This window comes from Microcaecilia unicolor, chromosome 2 (assembly GCF_901765095.1).
Source record: "Microcaecilia unicolor chromosome 2, aMicUni1.1, whole genome shotgun sequence".
Lineage (NCBI taxonomy): Eukaryota > Metazoa > Chordata > Amphibia > Gymnophiona > Siphonopidae > Microcaecilia > Microcaecilia unicolor.
The window spans coordinates 556,986,968-557,013,111 of record NC_044032.1 but is presented as its reverse complement, the minus strand read 5'-3'; the positions used below and the strand labels follow the sequence as shown (position 1 = coordinate 557,013,111).

The 26,144-nt window shown below is 44.5% G+C and overlaps 1 protein-coding gene across 1 annotated transcript in view; it reads left to right on the top strand.

Annotated features, from left to right (window-relative positions):
* Positions 1 to 26,144, top strand: part of CLOCK (clock circadian regulator) — a 250,497-nt gene that overhangs the window by 26,561 nt on the left and 197,792 nt on the right. The window contains 2 exon segments of the mRNA XM_030192205.1: positions 249 to 308; positions 17,918 to 18,066. Of these exon segments, the coding sequence (XP_030048065.1) occupies positions 249 to 308; positions 17,918 to 18,066 (209 nt within the window).

Sequence of the window (26,144 nt, the reverse complement as noted above, 5' to 3'; positions counted from 1 at the left end):
GCCAAATTCTTGTTGGTGGTAGAATATTAGAATGACAATGTTGAAGATTTCAAGCTATGAGATATTTTATAAACTTAACAGCTAACAGAAATAATTTCTAGCCAGTCAAATAGCCACTTGAGCTGTCTCAGGTAGTTCCTGTGGTAACCTGACTAGATATTGATACACATGGGACTCTATGAAATTTAGCTTTACATTAGTATGTCTTGCTTTGTTTCTTCCTATGTTTCTCCCTTTTTCTCTTGTAGAGACGATGTTAGTATTTTTGATGGACTGGTGGATGAAGATGATAAAGATAAAGCAAAAAGGTAGGATAGAAGGACACGTTATTCTGATGATATGCTTGTATATAAAACCGTGAGGATCTGAATACAGAAAAGGTTCCAAAAGTTTCTTCTTTTAAAACTTGATAATTTTAACATTTGTACACATACAGTAGCACCATATTAATACAAAAATAAGCTAAATTATATTTCAAGCTTTTCCTAAAATAAGTTCAGAGGAGAACACTGCAGTAAACAGACACAAACACAGAATTAAAAATATAATTAACAAAACAAAATCCAGCCCTTGTGTAATATCTGATCATGTGCTGGTTTGGGCGGAGTGGAGCCTAAGGGAGTGTTGGGGAGAGGAGACCTCGCTGGGTGTTCCCGTTTATGTTATATCATGACCAATTTCAAGAGCGTTTGAATTATTGGTGGAGAGACTATAAGGAACATAATAAAGACTATGAGGATACCTCTCTCCCCCTCCCCCCCTTGGCGAAAGACATATTAAGGGGGGAAATTATTAGTTATACCAGCCATCTTTGTAAAACGCGACAGAGAAATTTTATGTCTAGAAAAACGCCTGCGAATGGCTTGCATGTTGTGCAGTAAGACACATTCCACTTACCATAGACAAGAAGTTTTGGAGCTACAGGTGGCATTGAATGAAATATTTCATTGGCACACAAAAAAATCAATGACATATTACAAATATTATATGGGAACAAAGGGGGTAAAATATTGACTAGATTGATCGCTCTCAGGGAGAGACTGAAGCGAGTATTAGTGCTTGAGAGGGAAGAGGGTGGGAGAACTACCACTGATGAGGATATTTGTATTGTGTTTTGGAACTATTATAAAAAGTTATATGCAACACCACAAGATGTAGATCAAGCGGCTTTGACATTGTTAAATGGTCCCATTCAATCGGAAGAGGTCTTTTGGGCTGTTAGGGGCCCTTGCTGAAGGCGCCGGGGAGGATAGTATGCTGATGGAGTTTTATAAGCTTCTTGGGGATAAATTGGGGGTTCCATTGGCGAACATATTTAATTTAATGATCAACGCAGATGCCATCTCGATAGCCCTGAATACTGCTTCTGTAGTGGTGTTTCTGAAGCCTGGTAGAGACCCTTCCTGCCTGGAGTCGTATTGGCCAATATCTCTTTTAAATGTGAAAGTAAAACTGATGGCAAAGATACTGGCAAATCATCTGGCCAGGATCCTACCGGCGCTGATACATGAGGCTCAAGAGGGGTTTGTGCAAGGGAGGACGGTAGCAAAAAATCTTCATAAAATCCTAGTATCTTTGGAGGGGAGGTACTGGGGGGGGGGGGGGTGCATTCCCTCTCTATTGATCTGCTTCGATGTAGAGAAAGCATTTGATAGAGTTCATTGGGAATTTTTGTACACCGTGCTGGAGGGATATGGGTTCAGCGAGCATTTTGTCTCTGCTATTAAGAGTGCTGTACTCATTCCCATATACTAAAATAGTGGTCAACAGAATAGATTTGGATGTGATACTGATACATCGGGGCACACGGCAAGGCTGCTCTTTGTCGCCCTTGCTATTTATTTTAACCTTAAATCCCTTGATATGAGATATTTGCGAAAATCCTAAAGTACAGGGAGTGTTGGTGGGTCATCATCAGTTTAAACTAGCTGCCTTTGTGGACGACATTTTGGTTCATCTTACTAGCCCTCGGACTTCTTTGCAAGCATTATTAGAGATATTTGATGAATATGGGGACTATGCGGGATTCAGGCTGAACCTTGCTAAATCAGAGGCAATGCCCTTCTCTCCGCAAGTGCCATTTATGGGGCAGTAGTTTTCCCCTACGCTGGGCCAACTCTTTTTTTTTTTTTTAGCTATCTTGGGATTAACCTGGCTATGGACATAACTTTATATTCTCTCAATGTTCTCAGATTGTTGACACTGACTAGGGGCTGCCTGGAGGGGTGGCTGGACCTGCCTATTAATTTAATTGGAAGGATAAATCTGGTTAAAATGGTTGTACTACCAAGGTGGCTCTATCTCCTTCAGACACTGCCCTTATTCATGTTGAAAAAGGACCTGTGTAAATTTTATCAGATATTATCAAAATTCTGTTGGGTGGGGAACAAACCAAAATTGCCCCTTCATTGACTGGTGGGAAGTTGGAGTCAAGGAGGACTGGGTTAACCAAACTTGCTCTTATATAATAAAGCGTGCTTGTTGCATCCCCAGAGGGACTGGACGTTTACTAAATCTTGCTTTACACCTTTGGAATTAGAACGGGCTCATTATGCCCTTTTCAGTGTATATTCTTTATTACATCTTCCTAAGGCTCAACTTCTGCCTAAGTTGAGGAAAAGTTTACTTCTTCGGTTGTTGCGGGATATCTGGAGACCCTTCATTCAGGTCTGGGAGGGAATGCACTGGTCACTGATTGTTTACCATTGAGGGGTAATTTGGGTTTTCCTCCGGGTGTGGAAAATAGGACCTTCCAGGACTGGGAACGGGTAGGACTGACCTCACTAGAGCAGTTTTTAGATGATGAGGGTCAGCTCCTTCCCCTTGAGGAACTTCAACAGAAGTTGGAGGTTGGTTGGGCACATAGATACGCTTTTTTAAAAAATATATTTTTATTGACAAGAAGAGAACACGTCACATCTTAGTGAGAACATCACAAACAGGAACAATTGCCACTAAACAATCAACACTGTACCTTATAGTACTACTATTACAGCGTGCTTCCAGAGTAAAGTCATCAGAACATAGCATTGTGCACCTGTGGCTGTACCTGGTACTAAGCAATTAACCAATCATAATGTATGCCCTCTCTTGACCTTTTTTTCTGACCCAGTACCCCCTGTCGTACCCTCCCAGCCCCCCAACACCCCCATCTCAGGACCCCCCCCTTCCAAACTCCTCCCCCTCCGTCCTCTGAAGCTGGACCGCCACTGGGCTCATCGCAACCGAACATTACTTGTCGTGAAGTTGCGCCAAGCATTCTTTGCACCTGTTCCAGAGTTGACTACACGGGTGGGAAAGTCCCCTAGAAGGATTGAAGACACCCCCCCTCCCACTCCGCCATCTGCTCCATGCTAGCGTGCCATTTGACAAGAGGCGGGGGAGCCTTGTCCACCCAGTGTTGCAATATAACTCTTTTACTACTACTACTACTACTATTTATCATTTCTATAGCGCTACAAGGCATACACAGCGCTGTACACCATACACTGTCCTAGAACCATGGCCAAGAGAATAAACTTACATTGAGAGGGGGACATCCCCTGTGCCGCCAGTTCTGAGCCCTGACCCTAGTAGTAGGATCTCATATGACCACTCCAGGGAAACCTCCACAACTCCCTCCAGTAAAGCGAGTACTCCACACCAGAACCCCTTTAATGTAATGCACTTCAAAAAGTGATGTACAATAGATCCCTTGCTCCCTGTACACTTGTTGCATTCCTTTGAATCCCATAATCCCATTGCCTTGCCCCTACATCTGGTAAGGTATGCATTGTGTAATATTTTAAGCTGTATTTCATGTAGTCCCACATTAGGAGTTAAAAGCCATCACAAAGCAACGGGATAGTTCCTTTTCTGTCACTTCTGTCCCCAGCATAGCGCTCCAATGTCTAGCGAGCTTAGCGAAAGAGGGAGACACTTTCCAGTTTCTGCCCACCCTGTACCACCTAGAGAGTCTGTTGTGTTCATTTGGTATCTGCATGAACACCCTGTCTAGAGAGAGCTTACATGTGTTTTATTTCTCTTTTTTTTTTTTTTTATTATTTCATATATTATCCTTTCTCGCTACCTCTGAAGTAGGTTTCAGGGGTTCTTCCTAGGGATATGTCATACTTTTACTCTTTCTTTTTCCTTTTATTTTACCAGTGTTATGCTATAACCATTGGGCTTGATACCGATGCCTGGGGCTTACACCCATTGGAGGGTCACAAATCCTTCAATGGATGACAGTATCTTAATTATTAGATTTTGAGCAGACTTCCATTCCATTTTCGGAGTGGCCTGCGGATTCGGCCTTATTGCCCACATATGAGTTACCTAGTACAGATGAGCGTGGGAGCAATATAGAGACGTCTGACGCATTTCATTGCGAGTTTGGACTAGTTGACTAGGGCATTCAAATATTTTAGTTGGGTTAGTGGTAACAGAGAAAATTCCTCACCATAAATTTGTCAGTGTTTTGTTGTAAACGAGAAACATTCCAAACCACTGTAGGTCCATTTGAGGGGTTAGTTGTAAAAGAGAAGATTCCTAATCTGCGGAAATCCAGTGGACCGCTGCTCTTCGACTCAGAAGACCTTTTTCGCGGGTCCTATGGGTTCTTTTTGGGAGTGGTTGCAATGTCCCTTTTTGGGGGCTCTATCATGGGCTGGAGCTCATGGCCAATTGTAACCGGAATAATTCTTGGCAGGCAGTAGAAACCGAGATTTATTCCTGTCTTTAGAAGCACACTCTGGAGAGTAGTTTTCATTAATTAGGGGTAGAGTAGTATAAATATATAATAGCTGACACTACGTATTTATTTACTTTTGTACTGTCTCTCTAGGCATATTTCTGTTTACAGTTTTTGTCTTGCTTTCTCCTAATGTCACTTGTGGTCAAAGCGTGGAACTGTCCGCCAATTAGTAATTTTTATTTTAGGTCCCTATGTTGGAGTACATTAGCAGATGCATGAGTATGAATGTGTTATGTCTCTGCATGTTCTACTATCAGAATAATCATCGCATGTTTTTGTACACTGTTAGCACATTATCATTTCAAGATCTCCCTGTTATCTCTGAAGCTGCTCTTTGAACCACTGACCTTGTACCAGGTTCTAGGTCTGGTCAATATGTATATTATTACAATAGGTCATTTTTTTTTCTATAGCATGTTACAGGTCTGAAGCTCATTTGTAGACCACTTGCTCACTAGGTCCCGAGCCCCCCCCAAGAAGGCTAGAGTGACCTTAATCTGACTCCATCTCTAAATAACACTAGTACTGGGGTAATCAAGGAGTTATTGCCTCTAAGGGAGACGTTAGGTCTAAGGAAAAGATACCAGCCTTATAACAAACTGGATTTAGATTACAAGTTATACAATGCATTTATACTTACAGCCTTTGATCATTAAGTGAAGCCCACAAATCATCATTTGGAATGAGGAGTTTATTTGCTAAGGTATAAGTCAAATCAGTGATTGACAACAGGCATGTACAATCAATTAATTATAGGAATATAATAAGCTACAAACAGGTGTTAATTATTTGCTAATGTTTTATAATTTCTTTTACCAATTGGAGGTTTTACAAGGGAAAGCAACTAGGAAATTTGTCAATTTTGTTGGACACATTGGTTTCCCTTGGAGAGAGAGTGCCAACCCTTGTCTCTCTAACTCAAACCAGGAAATACCCTGATTTTTATAAGTGCCTTCAGGATATGGATAATATGACAGTAGATATACCTGATTGGATCTATGCTAATGTCATGGTTGTCACTGATTGGCTCATGCTAATGAGTAGCTTCTATCTTGCTAACATGGTTTTGTCTTTAGCTCGCTTCTTAAGCAAGACCCTGCTCACAGGAAAGTCTCCCTCCTCTCTTGGACAGCTCCCTTTTTGTAAACACTTCCCTAGATACGGACATCCAAACATCCAAACATGGACATCTCTGTCTTATATCATCTTGTGATCTGACTTAGGATTTTAGCCATCAATTCCTTGATCTTGGCTTTTGCACTGCTTTTGAATGTCACACTAAATTCTAATGAGGCCTAGTCAGTGCCTTTTAGCAGTTTAAGCTGTTTAAGGTATGTAAATTGACCCACCACTATTCCAGTGGATGGATCCCAAGCGGGGACACATATTAACTTACAGGAAAAGCATGTCCTTGCTCAGCCAGTCATAGATTTTTAAACCAAGCTGGTATTTTTACAGCCTTAGTCCTAAAATCTGGCCTTCCACCCTTCCGGTGGGCATCCAGTGAGGGCCTCTTGCTGTAGTATAATTATACAAGAGTTAAAAGCCTATCAGAGATCCTTAGAGAGTAGAGGTAATGCCTAATTTGCAGATAAGAAAATAAGAAACTCTGAAGGAGGGTCCACGTCTCCTGACAGTCCTGAAAAGATGGGCATTGGTCTTCCAGAATCTTCTCTGCACACCCCCACTCTATGGACACGCTCAACAATTACTGGGCCTCTTTCTGATGACAGGCCCAGGGAGCGGGGAAGCCACAGTTCAGTCAGTTCTTACTGCTCACCCTCAGGAACCGCTTCGGGTACGCCTATGATGCGTAAGTTGTTTCTGCGCCCACGATTTTCCTGATCTTTGACTCTGTCTGCGAGACTGCGCAGACTTGTTCTCTGCTAGGAGCTCTTTGTATCAAGCACACACATATAACCACTTGCCAACTAGGAGATAACCATACATGAGACACTCAATGCAAAAGACTGGATAGCACCCTTCTCCCTGCTGGACTGCTGTCTACATCTTCATAGTATTGAGTCATTTAATAATTTAAAACTTGTTTGCTTCTCAGAAAGTAATGACATGTTATTAAAACTCTGTACTGAAGACTCCCCTCTTGATGCCATTCATACCAGGGTCCTTGCCTGGAAGCTGCTGTGTTATGATATACTTCGTGTCACACTGCACATGGTTTCAGTAGTTACCACAAGAGGGCCACCAGGATGCTACGATACCTGCATTGTATCATCCAATAGCGCCAGGACCGCAGCCGCCGATGGCTGGGACGCGGAAGGCGACACCATTTTCTGTGGAGCAGCACTTACTCTCTCCCAGCCCGCGGCATCTTCACCGGCATGCCCCCAGAGCCTCTGGAAAATGCGATCGTTTTTTCAGAACACTGTACAACATCTCCGTCAGTTCCAATCAGGCAAAGAAGATGGAAAGTCTAGCTTAGATCATCATTTGGTCATGGTTTAAGAGGCGCGGGGAGAGGAGCCGAGCTGACAGGCGTCCGCTCAGGCTGAAACCATCACGTGACCCTCCATAGATACGCTTATTATCAGTTGCCTCTCTGGATACAGCTCAACTTAGGTTCAAAATAGGTCAGCGGATTAGGGAGTTTTTTTAATGGCATTTCAGAGAGAACAATCTCTCAATGGACTACAAAGCCCTCCATCAGTTTGAAAGGCCAAAATCTTTGGAGGTCATTCGGGCATATTGGGAGGGGAATTGGGATTGACAATGATGGTTTGGGATTTAATGTTAAATATACAGAGTATCCCCTCTCTTATTGCCTGTGCCTGGTTGCGGGAATGCTGTTGTAGAGTCTTGCTTTGGGCTTATGGTACACAAATGCAAATGTACAAAGCGAGTCTACTCACCACATCTACCTGCCCGAAATGCTTCAGAGAACGGAATACCTTTGCGCATTCCCTGTGGCATTGTATTAAGGTGCAGTGATTTTGGTCGCAATTGCAGTGATATATTGAGCTCTCATTAGGTATTTCTGGTATAGGCTCTGTGGATCAACTCTTATTAGACAAGCGGGGGGCTTTTCGGGGCCAGGGGAAATACGCTATACTATTATTGAGAAAAATGCCCTTAGTAGTGTTTTAATTTCCCCCTCTTGGACCTCTTTCTGACTCCAGATCACACGGGGGACTAAAGATACCTATTTTACATAACAGGTTCTGTATGGTTTCTCCAACCTCCATTGTCACCCAATCACAAGGAGGTCTGCTCTGGGTTTGCATTAGGGGCTGTAATCGAAATCTAATTCCCATAACTACTGCTTTCTGTCTTCCTGGATCTAGGTATACTCTGGGCCATTTATGTTCCCAGATAATGCCTATTAAAAATCTGTCTAAGTTTCTCCAGAGACTGAGTGTATGTGATGTGCCTTGTAAGCTAAAGGTAAGGTAAAGAGAAGATAGAATAAAGACAGAGATAGGTTTAAATAGATAGATACATTTTATTTCTTACCCAAAGACAAGTCTTCAAGTTGGTACAAATACAGACATCAGACTTTAATCAGGTACATTCAGCAGACAGATTCTTGGTACAACCGGACAGAGCTTCGCCGTCTGACGGAAGCGTTGGGGAGGATTCCAAAGCTATGGCAAATTGTCCCCTCTTTTATACACAAACCTCTCCATAGAAGTCAATGGTTAGATACCTAGCTCTCAATTTCTGAGATGATACTTTCCCATGCAGTCTTATCAGCATGTTTTGGGAAGCTTTGAGATAACAGTTCCACATCTGTCTGTGTCGCAATACTTTTCACACCATCTTAAGAACTCTGTATAACCTCTATAGCCTATTATACAAAACTAATAGACTCCATTTCGTTCATCTGATTTAAAGTGACAGTCGTACCAGTTTGTGTCAGGACTCATTGGTCAGACCTGCTTTTTACAGATTCTGAAATATTAAATCATGTACTTGTTATTTGGCCTAGTCGGTACTTCTTCATTTATTTTAGGCTTCATAGCTTTGGCACTCACTATTCCAGTGGTAGATCCAAAGCTAGGCCATATATTAACCAAATGTAATCAGTAGTGAGAAAATATATTATGCAACGCTGGTTGTCATCGGACGTTCTGACCTATTGGCACTGGAGAAACGTTTCGCCTTTTGGCTGAATGGGTCCCCAGAAAATAAGCAATTGTATTTACAGGTTTGGGAATCTTTTTTGCTAAACTTGGATCCGTATCCTGATATTAAGTGCTCTGTAAATCTTAGTGCAAACTATTGAGAGTGGGGTGGGGGGATAGATTCTGGGGGGGCGGGTTAGGCAATTGACTGTAGGCTGTGAGGCCACACATGTCCTTTGCAAAGTTACATTTATTTGTCTTAGCCATCACATACACTTTGTTCATTAGAGCCATTTCGGGAGGTGTGGTGGGGGGGAGGACTAAGGAACCAAGTTCCTACTCCTCAAACGCACTGTGTCTGTAATTGTGGGATGGAGGAAGTAGGGGCTGTAGGGGGTTTGGGGGTTGGGGAAATGAGAGTGAAATCGTTGTTACGCATGGCACATTATATTGAAGTCCCTGAGCTTGTATATTGCTAGTTACTTATCATAACTATACAACATTACTATAGTTTAGATGAAGGGTCGGGGATGGGGAGGTGGGGAAAAGAGCTAGAAATGTATATTGCTAAAACTAATTGAACTACACATGTTTCTGTATTTTGTTTATTCTTTTGTTCAATAAAAAATTGTTTAAACTAAATAAAAAAGTAACTGACTTGGTGTCATTGTTGGAGAGATAGCTGACATCATAACTCCACAAAAGGCTAACTCCTAAGGAGCTTATCATCCCAAATGTACAGACTTAAAAATTTTTTGTATCTAAAGCATTTATTTGGAGCACTCTATTTACCATATAAACTATTGTACAAGATCATAACAGCATTATTTATAATCACAGTACCAAAAAAAAAGGAAGAATACAAATAGTAGCCTCCTCAAGGATTATCTTACAATATCTTGTGGTCTAGTGGTGTAGTCAGGGCAGAAGCAATGCTCCAGTCACGGCAGCCATTTTGGGAGCAGGGCTGAAATGGGCAGGAGTAACTGGGGTTCGCTCCTGTCCCAACTACATTCCTAGACCACTAAGGATTGTAAGGTAGGCCCATGGAAGCCTACGAGTGTAAGGGGAGGCACTTAAAGGGGTTTGGGAGGAGGAGCAACTCCTGATTTGGAGGGAGGGGAAGGGATAGGGCTACCATATTTGCCTTGACAAAAAAGAGGATACCATTAGCCACGCCCTCCCCACCTACCCCTGCCATGCCCGCTCCCCACCCCAATGCCACATAGTCACCTTGATCCCCCTCAAAGAAAGCCTTCCTCACCCCCTACCCACATTCCATCCATGATCCACCTTGTGCCCTGGTGGTCTAGCGGACTCTTCGGGGCAGGAAAGGACCCCACACTTTCCTGCCTGGCGATTCCATGCCCACTCGCTGCCGGCGCTGCTTCAGAATGGCTGCCGAGACTTCATGCGGTGACCTCGCAAGACTCTCACGAGGCCGCCCTTTGAAGTCTCGGCAGCCATTTTGAAGTGGCAATGGCAGCGAGTGGTATCGGCATCGCTGGGCAGGAAAGAGTGGGATCCTTTCCTGCCCCAAAGAGGCTACTAGACCACCAGGGCACAATAAAGAAGGGGAGGAGAAGACAATCTGAGGCCGACCAGCCAGCCTGCCCGCATACCTGGACAAATGAGCAGGTTGGAAAAACCCGCTCAGATGTCCAGCGCTGTCCTCAAAAAGAGGACATGTCTTGGTAAAACTGGACATAAGGTAACCCTAGGAAGGGAGGGAGGGAGACAAATGGGACAAAGTGCAAATTTACGGCTTCCGCTGAAAGCATATGGTCATTTTCAGCCAAAACCAAAAACATAGCTGAAAGTTAAAATAGCCTTTAAGCTTAAACTGAAACAGGGGAAAAAATATTTGGGGCCAGTTTCAGCGCCATAACTGAAACCAAAATTCAGTTGGCTTTTAATGCAGACAGCAGTTTCTGGAGTCTCTGCGGCTTATACCATGCTGTGGTGGTTGCAGAACACCTGGAATCCCTGGAGGTAGAGCATTTGGCATCAGGTATTACATTCTTGGCGGATATTCTGTATGATATAGGCTGCGTCTCTTCCCAGTCTGTGGCCTCAATAATAGTAGCCAGGAGATAGCTTCGGCTTCAGCACTGGGCAGTGGACAGTCTCCAAGATATACTTGAGTAAGCTGTCTTTCTGGTGTCGCTGTTTGGAGAGAGTCTTGAAAAGCTTCTCGAAAAATGGGGGGAGGCCAGCCGCAGAGACTACTGGAGTACCATCTACAAAGGGCAGCTTGTTCCTCGGCAAGGAGTGCATGAGTTAGAGATGCAGGCCAGTTTTGCTCAGGCAGGCTTTGTGGTACCCTTCGGCCCCCAGCTGCTTGGCTAGGCGGGGTTCCCTTCAGTCCTTTTGCGGGGTCAGAAAGCCCAGGGACCCTGGCACCACTAGCCCTGTAGGGGCCATAAAAATCCTGACGTGAGGATGCACCACCTGTACCAGCAAGGGACCCAGGAGTCAGATTCTTGCTGTTCTATGTCACCTCCAACTAGTGGGTTATGGAAGGTAAGTTAGGGTTATACTCTGTGGAGTTTGCAGGGCCAATTTCAGACTCTTTTATGGTATCCCCTTGTGGGTCAGACACAAATTGACAAGCAGTGGAGTTGACCCTCCAGCACCTACTTCAGTTGGAAGCCGTGAAACCTATCTCCGGTCCAGAAGAAGCGTAGGGGCACTACTCTTATCTTTTTTGTCATGCCTAAGAAAGGCAGATCCTTCCAACCCATTCTGTATTTTAAGGAGGTCAATGTGTCTCTCTCAGTACTTTGCTTCCGCATGGAAACACCAGGGTTTTCTGCCTCTGTAATTTCTGCCCTTCTCAAGGCCTACAGATCCTTCATATTGCTGTCTTATGTTTGGCTGTGGTGCATTTTCAAGCACTGATGCGAAGAGTGCTCCCTTTCCCCTTGGTAAGCACAGCTTTCGGAGGTTCTGGAGTACCTCCAGAAGGGATTTGAACAGGTTTGGTCCTTAACTCCTTGATAATTGTGCATAATTTTTAATTTATTATTTATTTAAAACATTTTATTCCGCACTATCCACTGTTCTAGGTGGATTGCAAGTTTACATTCATAAAAATCACATTAGAAATTGTTCAATACACATAAAGTACAAACAGACACAATCCACTATGTAATATATCTTTCATCTTCTATTCAGACATTGCTACAGATATTTTCTGATATAAACAAGCTAAAATCACTCATATGCTTCAGCAAATAGCAATGTCTTAAGTTCTCTCTTAAAATCTCTCAAAACATTAAATTCTCTAATTCATTGTAGGATTTTATTCCACAGCATTGAACCCGCAAAATAGAAGATTTTTCTTCTATGCTCCTCTAATTTAATCGTGTGATAAGATGCTACTTCAAGCAAGCATTGTATGCCAGATCTTAACAATCATTTTGGCTGATACAGATACATTTTCAATAGCAATAAAAAAGGCATTTAATCAAAATGCTTTTGCTCTATTGCAGTTGCGTAGCCAGAAAACCAATTTTGGGTGGGCCTGAGCCCAAAGTGGGTGGCACAAAAGTTTCTCTGCCTCGCCCTACCTTCACCTCAAAATATAAATACTTTAGCTAATGAGGATCCTCAAACTCTGTCAACTGAAGACTTCCTCTGAAAGTGGCTAGAACTTCCTTTTACCAAGCTTGGCAGGCAGTAGCAACATCCCTAAGCGACCGAAGCTGGCACCCCTTGCATCTTTAGTTGTCAGTAACTCAAAGATGCTGTTGCCAACCGCAGAGCTTGGTAGAAGGGAGTTCTGACTGCCTTTGGAGGAGGTCCTCAGCTGGGATGCTTGGGGAGCCCCACCAGCTATAAAGCAAGGGTAAGGGCCAGTGTTAGACATGCTCTGGCCCATGTCAGAAAATAAAGGGCACTCTCTCCAATCCCCTCTCTTCCCTGCCTCCCTTCCGATTTCTGTACCTGCCATTACTGTCACACTGACAGACCCTCACCAAAAACAGAACAAGGGATCACAAGTTAGAAATAAAAATATTTACACAAAAATTGAATTGAGACCCAAGAAGTTGAACTTAACATGTACTACAACTCTGGAGAAATAAAAACAAAAATGCATTTCCTTTCTACTGAACACAATGCAAAGACATTTGCTATGCACTTTTCACAAAGGTAACATATTCCATTTAAACATTCAAAATAAAATGCTTTTTTCTACCTTTGACGTCTGGACATTTTATTTTTCCATTATGTTGCTTCTTATTTCCTGTCTGTCGTCTACTAATTCTCCTTCAAGTGACTGCTGTCCATTTGTCTTTTCTCCTCTCTACTGTCTATTCCCTCACTACATCTACCTCTGACATACTGATCATTCCTTTTTATCTCTTTCCTCTTTTTTTATTTTCTGCCTCTCTGTCAACTCAAATTTTACTCTCTTTCTCCTTCTTTTTAATTTACAGCTGCCTATCAGATCGTCATCTTCTTCTCTCACCCACTACCTCTCCCATTACCCAACTCACTCCTTCTCCAGCCATTTCCTTTCATCTTTAATCTACTCCCCATTACTATATTTCTATCCTCTGTAATCACTATCCTCTCATCCATTTCCTTGCCACCCTCTTCCACATGGTTCCACCATTCCCAGCATCTTCCTCCATCCACCCTTCTAGCTCAGTATCTACTCCCTCTTTCTTTCCTTCCTGCTCTCGTAGCCCAACATCTCCCTGTCCCTTCTCTTCTCTCCTCCCCTGTCCCCCATGGTCCAGCATTTCTCCCTCTCTCTTCCCTCACTCCCATTGTCTGGCATCTCTCCATCATTCTCATTTGCTCCTGGATCCAATATCTCCCTCTCTCCCATGAATCTCCTCTGCCTCTCATCCAACCCCATGTCCTACATCTCCCCTTCTCTCCCATTGTCCACATCCTTCTTTCCCCCTCCCTTGTACCCCAGATCCAATATCTGTCTTCCCCCTCCCTCCCATGCAGCATTCTCTTCCTTCCTGCACCATGTCCAACATGTCTGCCTCTGTCCCACTGTCCACCATCTCTGTCTCCGCCTCCCTTGTGCCCCAGGTCCAATATCTCTTTCTCCTCCTCCCATACAGCATCTCTCCCTTCCTCCCATCCACTGTCATGCCCAACATTTCTCCCTCTCTTCTCCTGCACCATCTGTCCCTCCCCTCCACCCCCATATACAAGATTTCTCCCTTTCTTGCCCCCCTCTACCCCTTTGTCTCTCTCTCCCTTCCTCCCCTCTACCCTCATGCACCATCTCTCCCTCCCCTTCACCTCTGTGTCCAACATTTCTCCCTGTGTTCTCCCTCCCCCTCCAAGCAACATTTCTCCTTCACCATCCACCCCATATCTCTTGTCCCTATCCCCCTCTCCTCCCACAATATACAACTGATTTCTCCCTCTGCTCCGCTGCCTGCCCGGTACCTTGGCTGAGCCCAAAATGTAGATATGCACACTTCTCCTCAGGCTCCGCTTCGCTGCGTGATCGTCGCTCCCTGCATTCTTCTTCTCGCTTTTCATGCTACACGCAGCGCTGCCATTCACACAGGCAGCTGCGCTCCCCTTTGCCGCGTCCATCTGGTCCTCTGATGCACTTCCTGTTAGGGCCGGATAGACGTGGTAGGGGGGAGCGCAGCTGCCTGTGTGAATGGCAGCGCTGCGTGCAGCGTGACAGGCGAGAAGAAGAATGCAGAGCAATGCAGTGAAGCGGAGCCTGGGGAGAAAAGGCAGCTAGCGAGGAAGAATGTGGATGGGCGGGCCTGTAGGGAAAGTGGGTGGGCCTTGGCCCATCCAGGCCCACCCGTAGCTACGCCCCTGCTCTATTGGTCCAAATGTTAATATTACCCCATCTAGACTATTGCAATGTCCTTTTTCTGGGCATTAGCTTCAAATATTCTACAAAATTACAACTTGTCCAAAACATAGCAGCAAGATTGCTTTTTAAACGTAGCTATGCTATGCTATACTATTGGGCTCATTTTCGAAAGAGAAGGACGTCCATCTTTCAACATAAATCGGAAGATAGACATCTTTCTACCAGGGACGTCCAAATCGATATAATCGAAACCCGATTTAGGACGTCTCCAACTGCACTCCATCGCAAGGATGGCCAAAGTTCAAGGGGGCGTGTCGGAAGCGTAGCGAAGGCGGGACTTGGGTGTGCCTAACACTTGGATGTCCTTGACCCATAATCGAAAAAACAAGGACGTCCCTGACAAACACTTGGACGTTTTCACCCGGACCTGTTTTTCTTACGACTAAGGCACAAAAAAGTGCCTGAAATGACTAGATGACCATCGGAGAGAATCAGGGATGACCTCCCGTTACTCCCCCAGTGGTCACTAACCCCCTTCCACCCTCAAAAAACATCTTTAAAAATATTTTGTGCCAGCCTCAGATGTCATACTTAGGTCCATGACAGCGCATGCAGGTCCCAGGAGCAGTTTTAGTGGGTACTGCAGTGCACTTCAGAGAGGCGGACCCAGGCCCATACCCCCCCCCCCCCCCCCACCTGTTACATTTGTGGAGGAAACAGTGATCCCTCCAAAACCCACCCGAAAGCGACTGTACCCACATCTAGGTGCCCCCCTTCACCCGTAAGGGCTATGGTAGTGGTATACAGTTGTTGGTAGTGGGTTTTGGGGGGCTCGGGGGGATTTGGGAATAGGAGTCAGCATAATATATGCCAAATCAAGGGGGTAACTCTCAGTATACAGAATAGTGTTAACAAACATTGTCAACCAGACAACTATGTCAGAGGGTGCTGTCTTAAGTAAATAGGAAGGACAAACATCTAAATAACTAGCTTTCTTAGACAACCTTTTGAGGTAGATATTAACAGTATTTGTATCAACTTCCAAAAATTCATTCCATAGCATGTCTCCTTTTACAGAGCTATCTTCTCTCTCCTGTTATTCCCACCGTTGGCAATCCTGTCTGATTTCAACAATACTTTGCCTAATAATATCTATTTTAGTGTGAAAATGATTTGCCAACTCATCTGCTGTAGGTTGTATTTTATATGAAATCATCTGCACCTTATCAATTGTTATGAATGAGTTGAAAATTTGGAAAAGCTGTCTTGGTGAATTTTCTGAATCAGCTATCATTTTTCCAATATTCCCTTTTTGACCCAACTACAGAATTTTTATATATTTTAATCTCTTCTTTCCATTGTCTATAAATACTAGGATCTTTGGTTTTACTCCAGCATCTCTCTAGTTTCCTACAGCCCCTCTTAAGATTTGCCAACTCTGTATAGCAGTGATTCCGTTTTAAACAGTCATTCCTTTTTTTCAAGGTGCTAATTCGTCTAAATATAAAGACACTGCATTATTCCAAACCTGTAGTTGTTCTGGACGTTGTATCTCAGACTTTAGTTCTCCCCTCACTTTCTGCCAAAAAAGTTCTGCATCAATTTTTCCTCAGCCAAGACATGTATTAAACTTAGACTTGGATTGAAAGCTCTTAAATGGTCTTAGAAAAAAATTCAAAACAAAATGATCCATTCAAGGAACTGCATCCCACTTCTGATGTCCTCTTAGTGTCTCTGGATCATTTCTTTTGGTGAATGCCTCAGTTTCAGGACAGCTCTCTTTTCAGTGGTCTGAGGCCTGAGGTCTGTCTTTCTTCTATGTTTGTGCAGCGCTGCGTACGCCTTGTAGCGCTATAGAAATGCTAAATAGTAGTAGTAGTAGGCCAAAGAGAACCTGCAGGATGTCATTTCTGTTACAGTATCCCTTCAACAGTCTGTATCTTGGTGCTAATCAGTGAAAGTTTGACTAGGGGACTTCGATTCCAAATTCCTCCACACCACAAGACCTTAATGTCAGACGCATCTGAGCTCGGATGGGGAAATTATGTAGATGGGCTACACACAAGGTTGGATGGTTTGCTCAGGAGGCTCAGCATCAGATCAGTCTCCTCAAGCTAAAATCCATATGGAATGCTCAGAAGTCTTTCAGTGATCGGTTGATGAACCAAATCATACTGATCATCCAGCAACCAAGTGGTGATGTTCTATGTCAACAAGTAAGGAGGTACAGGTGCATATCTGCTGTGTCAGGAAGCAGTATGTGATAATAGGCCGACTGTCAGGGAAACGGTTATGAAGGCCATGTACCTGCTTGAGAAGAGCAACTGTCTGGCGGACAAGCTGAGCCAGGTCATGCAGCGATTCACATGGTCCCTCAACATGGATATTGCCTGGCAGATATTCCAAGAATGGGACACCGCTTCGGTTGGCCTTTTTTGCTACTCACCTGAATACCAAAGTACTTCAGTTCTGTTCCAGACTAAGGTCACAAGGCAGCCTAGCCTTGTATGCTTTTCTCCTAGATTGCAGGAAAGAGCCTTCTGTACACATATCCTCTGCTGCCTCTCATAGCAAAACCTCTCCTGATACTTGAGCAGGCTTGAGGTACTACTACTACTATAGCACTACTAGATGAACGCAGCTCTGTACACTTGAACATAAAGAGACAGTCCCTGCCCGACAGAGTTTACAATCTAATTATTCTGTCTGCATTTTATTGACCAAGACAGATCTGGTTCCCTCTACTTATGGAGCTAGCCTCCAAAGATCCTTGAAGATTGGAGTACTTTCAGATCCTCATTACTCAGAACAGCTGGTCTGTCTTGAATCCCCTCATGGCTTGGATGTTGAGAAGCTAGAGGTTGACTCCTTGAATGTGCCTGAGGGAGTCTCCCAGGTCCTCTCACTTCCAGGAGAGATTCCACTAAGAGATCCTACAGTTTTAAGTAAAGAAGGTTTTTCGTGTGGTGTGAGGGCAGTGCCCTAGATCCTTTTTCCTCTCCTACATAAAATCTGCTCAAGTACCTTTTATACTTGTCTGAGTCTGGTCTCAAGACTAACTTTGTAAGGGTTCACCTTAGTGCAGTTGGAGCTTAACATCCCATCTCTGCTCATCCTTTAGTTGTTCACTTTATGAGGGGCTTGATTTTGATCAAACTTCCCATCGAGCCTCATAGTGTCATGGAATTTCCTCACCCAGCTGCTGAAAGCTTTTTTTTTTTTTTTGAGCCACTTGATACCTGCCTGGTGAAGTAAAGCTTTGTCTTTCTATTCTCTCTCCATCCCCAGAGTATCCAGAAATAAATCTGAAAAGAAACGTAGAGATCAGTTTAATATTCTCATCAAAGAACTGGGATCCATGCTTCCAGGAAACTCTCGGAAAATGGACAAATCTACTGTACTGCAGACGACCATCGATTTTTTACGAAAGCACAAAGGTAATTTTTCTCTAGTTATATAGCTTAATTTTCTTTTATTTGTATATGATTCTGAAGGAGTTATAGAATTTAGTTTTTGCGGGCCGGTTTATCAAGTGCTTTTTTAAGCAATCATTTACAGTATGTGAAACACAAAAAACGTTCAATCTATTACTATATATTTAAGTATCCTGTAGTGCTATATATATATATTTAATAGTATATAACATAAGCCTAGCTGAGTCAGATCAATGACCATCAAGTACCTCATTGTGTCTCAGTGGTCAGTCTGGGTTATAGGTCCAGCAAATCCCCCCCCCCCCCCAAAAAAAAAAATATTTCTGTTTCTTATAACTCATTTGTAAGGGTATCCAGTGGCTTTCTCAAACATACCTAACAGTTTTTAATAAACTTTCCTCTATGAAGTTGACCTAACTTTTGAATGCCACCATGTTAGGTCTTCTTCCTCTTTAACATCAGCAAAATTCGCCCTTTCCTCTCTGAACACACCACCCGAACTCTCGTCCACGCTCTCATTACCTCTCGCCTGGACTACTGCAACTTACTCCTCACCGGCCTCCCACTTAGCCATCTATCCCCCCTTCAGTCTGTTCAGAACTCTGCTGCACGTCTCATATTCCGCCAGAACCGATATACTCATATCACCCCTCTCCTCAGGTCACTTCACTGGCTTCCGATCAGATACCGCATTCAATTCAAGCTTCTCCTTCTTACCTACAAATGCACTCAGTCTGCTGCCCCTCACTACCTCTCTACCCTCATCTCCCCTTACGTTCCCGCCCGTAACCTCCGTTCACAGGATAAATCCCTCCTCTCAGTACCCTTCTCCACCACCGCCAACTCCAGGCTCCGCTCATTCTGCCTCGCCTCACCCTATGCTTGGAACAACCTTCCTGAACCCTTACGCCAAGCCCCCTCCCTGCCCATCTTCAAGTCTTTGCTTAAAGCCCACCTCTTCAATGCTGCGTTCGGCACCTAACCCTTACCGTTCAGTGAATCCAGACTGCCCCAATTTGACTGCCCCGATCGGACCGACCGTTCACTTGTCTATTAGATTGTAAGCTCTTTGAGCAGGGACTGTCTCTCTTTGTTAAATTGTACAGCGCTGCGTAACCCTAGTAGCGCTCTAGAAATGTTAAGTAGTAGTAGTAGTAGTAGTTAGGTGCCTTGGCCATGTCCTCCAGGAAACAGATTCCACAGCTTAAATGTGTGCTGTGTGAAACGATACTTTCTGCAATTTGATTTCAGTCTTCTGCTTGTTAATTTCATGGAATGTCCTCTTGTTTTAGTGTTGTTTGGAAGGTTAAACAGCTACCCCACTATGTATCTGTTCCATTCACTATATAATATAATGTGCATGGAGACAGTGGTGTTTCTGTGTCATTGGGGGGGGGGCAGCGTAGGATGCAGCACATAGAGGTGTCAGCATTGGACAGACTTGATGGATGCAGCAGAAGAGCTCTGCTATAGGAACACGTCTGCCATGCTACTACTACTACTACTATTTAGCATTTCTATAGCGCTACAAGGCGTACGCAGCGCTGCACAAACATAGAAGAAAGACAGTCCCTGCTCAAAGAGCTTACAATCTAATAGACAAAAAAATAAAGTAATCAAATCAATTAATGTGTACAGGAAGGAGGAGAGGAGGGTAGGTGGAGGCGAGTGGTTATAAGTGGTTACGAGTCAAAAGCAATGTTAAAGAAGTGGGCTTTCAGTCTAGATTTAAAGGTGGCCAAGGATGGGGCAAGACGTAGGGGCTCAGGAAGTTTATTCCAGGCGTAGGGTGCAGCGAGACAGAAGGCGCGAAGTCTGGAGTTGGCAGTAGTGGAGAAGGGAACAGATAAGAAGGATTTATCCATGGAGCGGAGTGCACGGGAAGGGGTGTAGGGAAGGACGAATGTGGAGAGATACTGGGGAGCAGCAGAGTGAGTACATTTATAGGTTAGTAGAAGAAGTTTGAACAGGATGCGAAAACGGATAGGGAGCCAGTGAAGCGACTTGAGGAGAGGGGTAGTATGAGTAAAGCAACCCTGGCGGAAGACGAGACGGGCAGCAGAGTTTTGAACCGCTTGGAGAGGGGAGAGGTGACTAAGTGGGAGGCCAGCAAGAAGCAGATTGCAGTAGTCTAAACGAGAGGTGACAAGGGTGTGGACGAGGGTTTTGGTAGAGTGGTCGGAAAGAAAGGGGCGAATTTTACGGATGTTGTAAAGAAAGAAACGACAGGTCTTGGCGATCTGCTGGATATGAGCAGAGAAGGAGAGAGAAGAGTCAAAGATGACCCCAAGGTTTCGAGCTGAGGAGACAGGGAGAATGCTGGGCTTGGGAAGTGCCCGTTGTAGCACTCTGGGGTTGTAGGAGCCAAGAGAGAGAGAGACAGACAGACAAATAGTGCTGGGGTCGGAGGGGGGAAGAAAATGGAGAAAGAATGTGAGTGCCTTGATGGAGAAGGGAAGTGAAAGAAACTGTGGGTCCAATGCACAGAACTCAGACGCTGTAGGGAACAGTGCCGGAAAAATACCAGCTGAACACCAAGTTGGCATTATCGACCAATGCTCAATGCTACCAGCATGCAAATTATATGCATGCTGTTAGTTTCGAGCATTGGTTGATAAAGGGGTCCAAATGTTCCTGGTGCATGCCTACAAGAGCTTGACATCCCATGATGCACCGGGCAGGGGCAGGGTGCTTCCTTTTTGAAGTGAGCAGGCCCAGAGGCGGGAGAGAGTAGGCCTTCCTCCTGCCTCCGATGCAAAATATGTGGAGGGGGTCGGGGTGTAGGAGGTGGGATTGGGGGGGGGGGGGGTCAGTGGGCCCGCTGGACCACCAGGGTATTTTTCTCGTAGGGGAGGGAGGTTGGAAGGTCCACCAGACCCCCAGGGATGCTTTCAAGTTTGGAGGGAGGTCGGGGGTCCACCGGGGATTTTGTTAAGGTTGGTGGGGAGGCTCAGGCTTGGGGGTAAGGGGCTGCAGCATGCTGCCGACTTTCCTGTCAGTACCTAAGCCAATCAGTGCTCAGGCACTGACAGGAAAGTTAGCACAGGATTCTGACAACAGCTCCGGAGCTGGTAGTGTTTAGCCAGTAAGGCAGAGGGGTTTGCCATGTGTCAATTTTCTGTGAATTGCATGGAATTGCTAATGAGCTCATTTTAATACAAGCAAGCTCATTAGCGTGGGCCTTTCAGTCACTGCTTCGTGCATGCTAAAGCAGTGCTGAAAGCCTCTGTGCATTGGCCGCACAATAACGTTTCATTTAGACTGGCTAAAATCAGTCTAAATGAAACGTAAGCCCGGTTTGCTTTGAGCATCTCCCCCCCGAGTGTTTTGATGGGAAGAAATGAAGGAGAGTGAGTGTGAAGAAGTGGAAGGAGAGAGAGAATGCCTGGGAGGGGAAAGAAGGGAGGGAGAGTGCCCATGCTCGGAGATTTGGGGGGGGGGGGGGGGGGAAAGAACTCGTTTTGGGTAGGGAGGAAAAAGAGCAGAAGAATATGTCAGGGGGGAGAGAGAATGAGTTCCTAGATAAGGTCGGGATAGAGGGGGGTGCATAAGAACACGTGGAGGTGCATAATTGAAAGGGACGCCCAAGTTTTGCTGAGGATGTCCTCGCAAAACGTCCCGGCGAAGGAGTAAGGGGAGGTGATCCCCGATTTCCTTCGGTGGTCATCTGGTCAGTTCAGGCACCTTTTTGAGGCTTGGTCGCAAGAAAAAATGGACCAAGTAAAGACGGCCAAGTGCTCGTCAGGGACGCCCTTCTTTTTTCCATTATCGGCTGAGGACGCCCATGTGTTAAGTACACCCCAGTCCCGCCTTCGCTGTGCTTCCGACTTGCCCCCAGGAGCTTTGGTCGTCCCCGCAACGGAAAGCAGTTGAGGGTGCCCAAAATCTGCTTTCGATTATGCCGATTTGGGCGACCCTGAGAGAAGGACGCCCATCTCCCAATTTGTGTCTAAAGATGGGCTCCCTTCTCTTTCGAAAATGAGCCCAATGGTCTCCACAGTTCACTTAACACACATGACATGCCTCCATTTGAGAGACACCGAGTGGACCCAAGACTTCCCAGTGGTCTCAGGCCAGGGGGAACCTAGCAGATGTCATCTGAATCACTCCTCAATTGATTCATTTGCTTCTTTGGTGGACAGTTCGGTACAATTTGACTCTGGGACTACCTTTTCAAATTCATCCACCTCAGGACATTTTGACCATGAATGCATTCACTCTGGGTTGAGGGCCCATGTAGATGGGCTTTACACCCAAGAGGTTTGGTCTGCCCAGGAGACTTTGTTGCACATCAACCTCCTGGAGCTGCTGGGTATGTGGATTGTCCTAAAGGTTTTCAGAGATTGGCTGCTGAACCAAATTATCCTAATTCAAACAGACAACCAAGTTGCCATGTATTATGTAAACAAGCAGGGGGTACGGGTTCCTACCCCTTGTGTCAAGATGCACTTGGAATGTAAACGGGCCACCAGTTATGGCATGGTGCTTTGGGCAGCATATCTGGTGGGGAAGCAGAAGAATCTGGCAGACAAGCTGAGCAGGGTCATGCAACTGCATGAGTGATCTCTGAACATGGTATTGCCTGCAAGATCTTCCGAGAGTTGGACACCCCCTTGGTAGATTTTTTGCCACACATCTCAACAACAAAGTCCCTCAGTACTGCTCCAGATTCGGGTCATATGTCAGGCTAGCGCCAGATGCCATTTTTCTGTATGCTTATGCAAAGACAAGAGAACCATGATCCTCATAGCTCCATTATGGCCAAGTCAGGTATGGTTCCCTCTACTTCTGGAGTTGTCCTCTGAAGAACCATGGAGATTGGAGTGTTTTCTGACCCTCATCACTCAAAATGAGGGGTCTCTTCTTCATCCCAATCTCCAGTCCTTGGCCTGGACATTAAGAGCCTAGAATTTGCAGTTGCCAGAGGATTTCTCCAAGGTCCTGTCGGTCTTCAGGAAATATTCCACTAAGAGGGGTTATTCCTTAAATGGAAGAGGTTTGCCATCTGATGTGAGAGCAAGGCCCTAGACCCACTCTCTTTCCCTACACAAAAATTGCTTGAGTACCTCCTGCATCTCTCTGGTTTGAACACTAACCCTGTAAGGGTTTACCATAGTGCAATCAATGCTTTCCTTCACCCTGTGTGAGGTAAGCCCATCTCTGGACTGCCTCTAGTTGTTCGCTTCATGTGAGGTTTACTGTTGACAGAGCCCCCTATCAAACCTCCCACTGTGTTGTGGGACCTCAACATCATCCTCACCTAGCTTTTGAAAGCTCCTTTTGAACCACTTGATTCCTGTCATCTAAAGTACCTGTAGTGTATCAAAGAGTAGGGTAGGCTAGCTCTTCCAAAACCAACAAGGGAGACACATATACAAAGTATGAGTCTTTATTGAAAATCACCAAACGACTCAACGCAGCTGCTGTGATTCGGCGCCAAAGCGCCTGCTTCAGGAGTCTACAAAACATACAAAGACTAGTGTAAACATATAGAACACAATGTACAGTAAATGATAATGGAATGATAATATTAACTGTGAATAAAATAAAGGGTCATGTCACAGCTCACAGTGTCAGAGCCGTGGCTGCATCTGTACCTTACCTCTATTGAGGAAATCTGCAAAACTGCAACGTGGTCCTCAGTCCATGCATTCACATCTCACTACTGCCTTGAACAGAATACTCGACACTGCTGACGTTTTGGTCAGACAGTACTGCTGAATCTTTTTGGTGTCTAGATTCCAACTCCACCCTCCTAGGCCCGTTATTTCAGTTCCAGTGTGCAACTTCACAACCAGTTTGTATATACTTTTGGGTTGATTGGTTTCTTAGACCTTGCTTAGTCCCTCTTGTCCTAGCATTGTTGTTTTTGGTGAGCCTGGTAGCTAGGGATTCCCAGTTGTGAGAATGATGCGGCCTGCTTGTCCTCAGAGGACAGCAAGCCAATTATTATTACTATTATTATTAGCATTTGTATAGCGCTACCAGACGCACGCAGCGCTGAACACCTGACACAGAGAGACAGTCCCTGCTCAATAGAGCTTACAATCTAAAATAATACAGACAGACAAGACAATTATTCTCACAAACCCTCCTTCCTCCCCTTGGAGTTGTCTTTTACAGCTATGTTGTTAGACTGCTGGTTCCGCTCTCGCACATTGGGTGAGAAGGCACCCATTCATGCTAATGGCATGTTGCCAAAGGCCTCTTAGACAGTACACTGGATAGTGTCTGCACCAGGCTTCGTTGAATGATGCCACCCGGTTGTGACAATAATTCTCTGCTGTCCTCGCACCTGCTACAGATATGTAACTTCACTTTCTGTCCCAGCACCTTCTGATGATGATGCACACTTGTGCGTCTGATATTCGTACTGTGTATGGGATATACCTGTTAAAGGTGAGAAACAGTGTAGTCTCTTGTGATGTTACTGTTTAATTTCCTGAGGAGTCTCTAATGAGGAACTTTATCAAGTGCCTTCTGAAAATCCAAACGTGCTGTAGCAGCTGGCTTATTATCCACATGTTTGTTTACACCTTCCAAAAAATTCTAATACATTGATAAGCCAAAATTTCTCTTTTGTTATGGTCAGTAATTTTATTTTACTTTTTTTTTTAAATAGAATAGTTTTTACCATTTTTTCTGGAACCAAAATCAGGCTTTCGCTATGCAGTCATTTCTCAGATCACTCTTGGAACCTTTTTTATTCTTTTCCAACCCAATGGATATTGGGAAGAAATTATACATGAGGGGTCAAAAAGATCCATCTGTTTGGGGAAAAATTAACTCTCTGATGATGGAATGGGATGAAATTTACCATGGGAGAAAACTCAGGGAAATGACACATCAATATTTGAAAAATGGTTCAGACTGGACCAGGAGTTTTAGAGAAATCAAGTCCCTAAAAATATCCCAGTATATTTCTGTGGGAGAAGCAGTTTCAGTCCTGTATTTATTTATTTATTTGTTTACATTTGTATCCCACATTTTCCCACCTATTTGCAGGCTCATTGTGGCTTACATAGTACCGTAAAGGCGATCGCCAGTTCCGGCAGGAACAAATACAATTATGTTTTGGTGGGGTAAGGTTCAAGTGTAGCAGTCATGTAGGGAATTGTAGAGAGGAAGAGAATCGTAGAGAGGGAGAGTTCTTATGTGTCCATTACGAGCGTTGGTTTCGTTGTGTTGCAAGGTGCCGGCCTTTAAGTTGTGTCGGTGGGGTATGCCTTTTTGAACAGGTTGGTTTTTAATGCTTTCTGGATTTTTAGGTGGTCATATGTTGTTTTCACGGTTTGGGGTAGTGCGTTCCATAGTTGTGTGCTTATGTAGAAAAAGCTGGATGCATAGGTTGATTTGTATTTGAGTCCTTTGCAGCTAGGGTAGTGGAGATTTAGGTATGTTCATGTTGATCCTGTTGTGTTTCTGGTTGGTAGGTTTATGAGGTCTGTCATGTATCCCGGGGTTTCGCCGTAGATGATTTTATGGACCAGAGTGCAGATTTTGAAAGCAATACGTTCTTTAATTTGAAGCCAGTGCAATTTTTCATGGAGGGGTTTGGCAGTTTCATATCGCGTTTTTCCAAATATAAGCCTGGCCGCCGTGTTTTGAGCAGTCTGGAGTTTCTTTAAGATTTATTCCTTGCATCCTGCATAGATTCCATTACAGTAGTCTACATGGCTTAGTGTCATTGATTGTATCAGGTTGCGGAATGTTTCCCTTGTGAAGAATGGCCTCAGGCATTTGAGTTTCCACATTGAGTGGAACATTTTCTTTGTTATAGATTTCACTTGGTTCTCTAGTGTGAGATTGCGGTCGATTGTTACGCCGAGAATTTTCAGGCTGTCTGAGATCGGAAGGGTATGGTCTGGGGTGGTTATTTTTGTGGGTTTGTACGTGTTGTATTGGGATGAGAGGATGAGACAATGTGTTTTTTCTGTGTTGAGTTTTAGTTGAAATGCATTTGCCCATATGTTCATAATATTCAAGCTGAGCTTGATTTCGTTGGTGATTTCTGTCTGATCATGTTTGTAGGGAATGTATATTGTGACATCGTCTGCATAGATGAAAGGGTTAAGCCTATG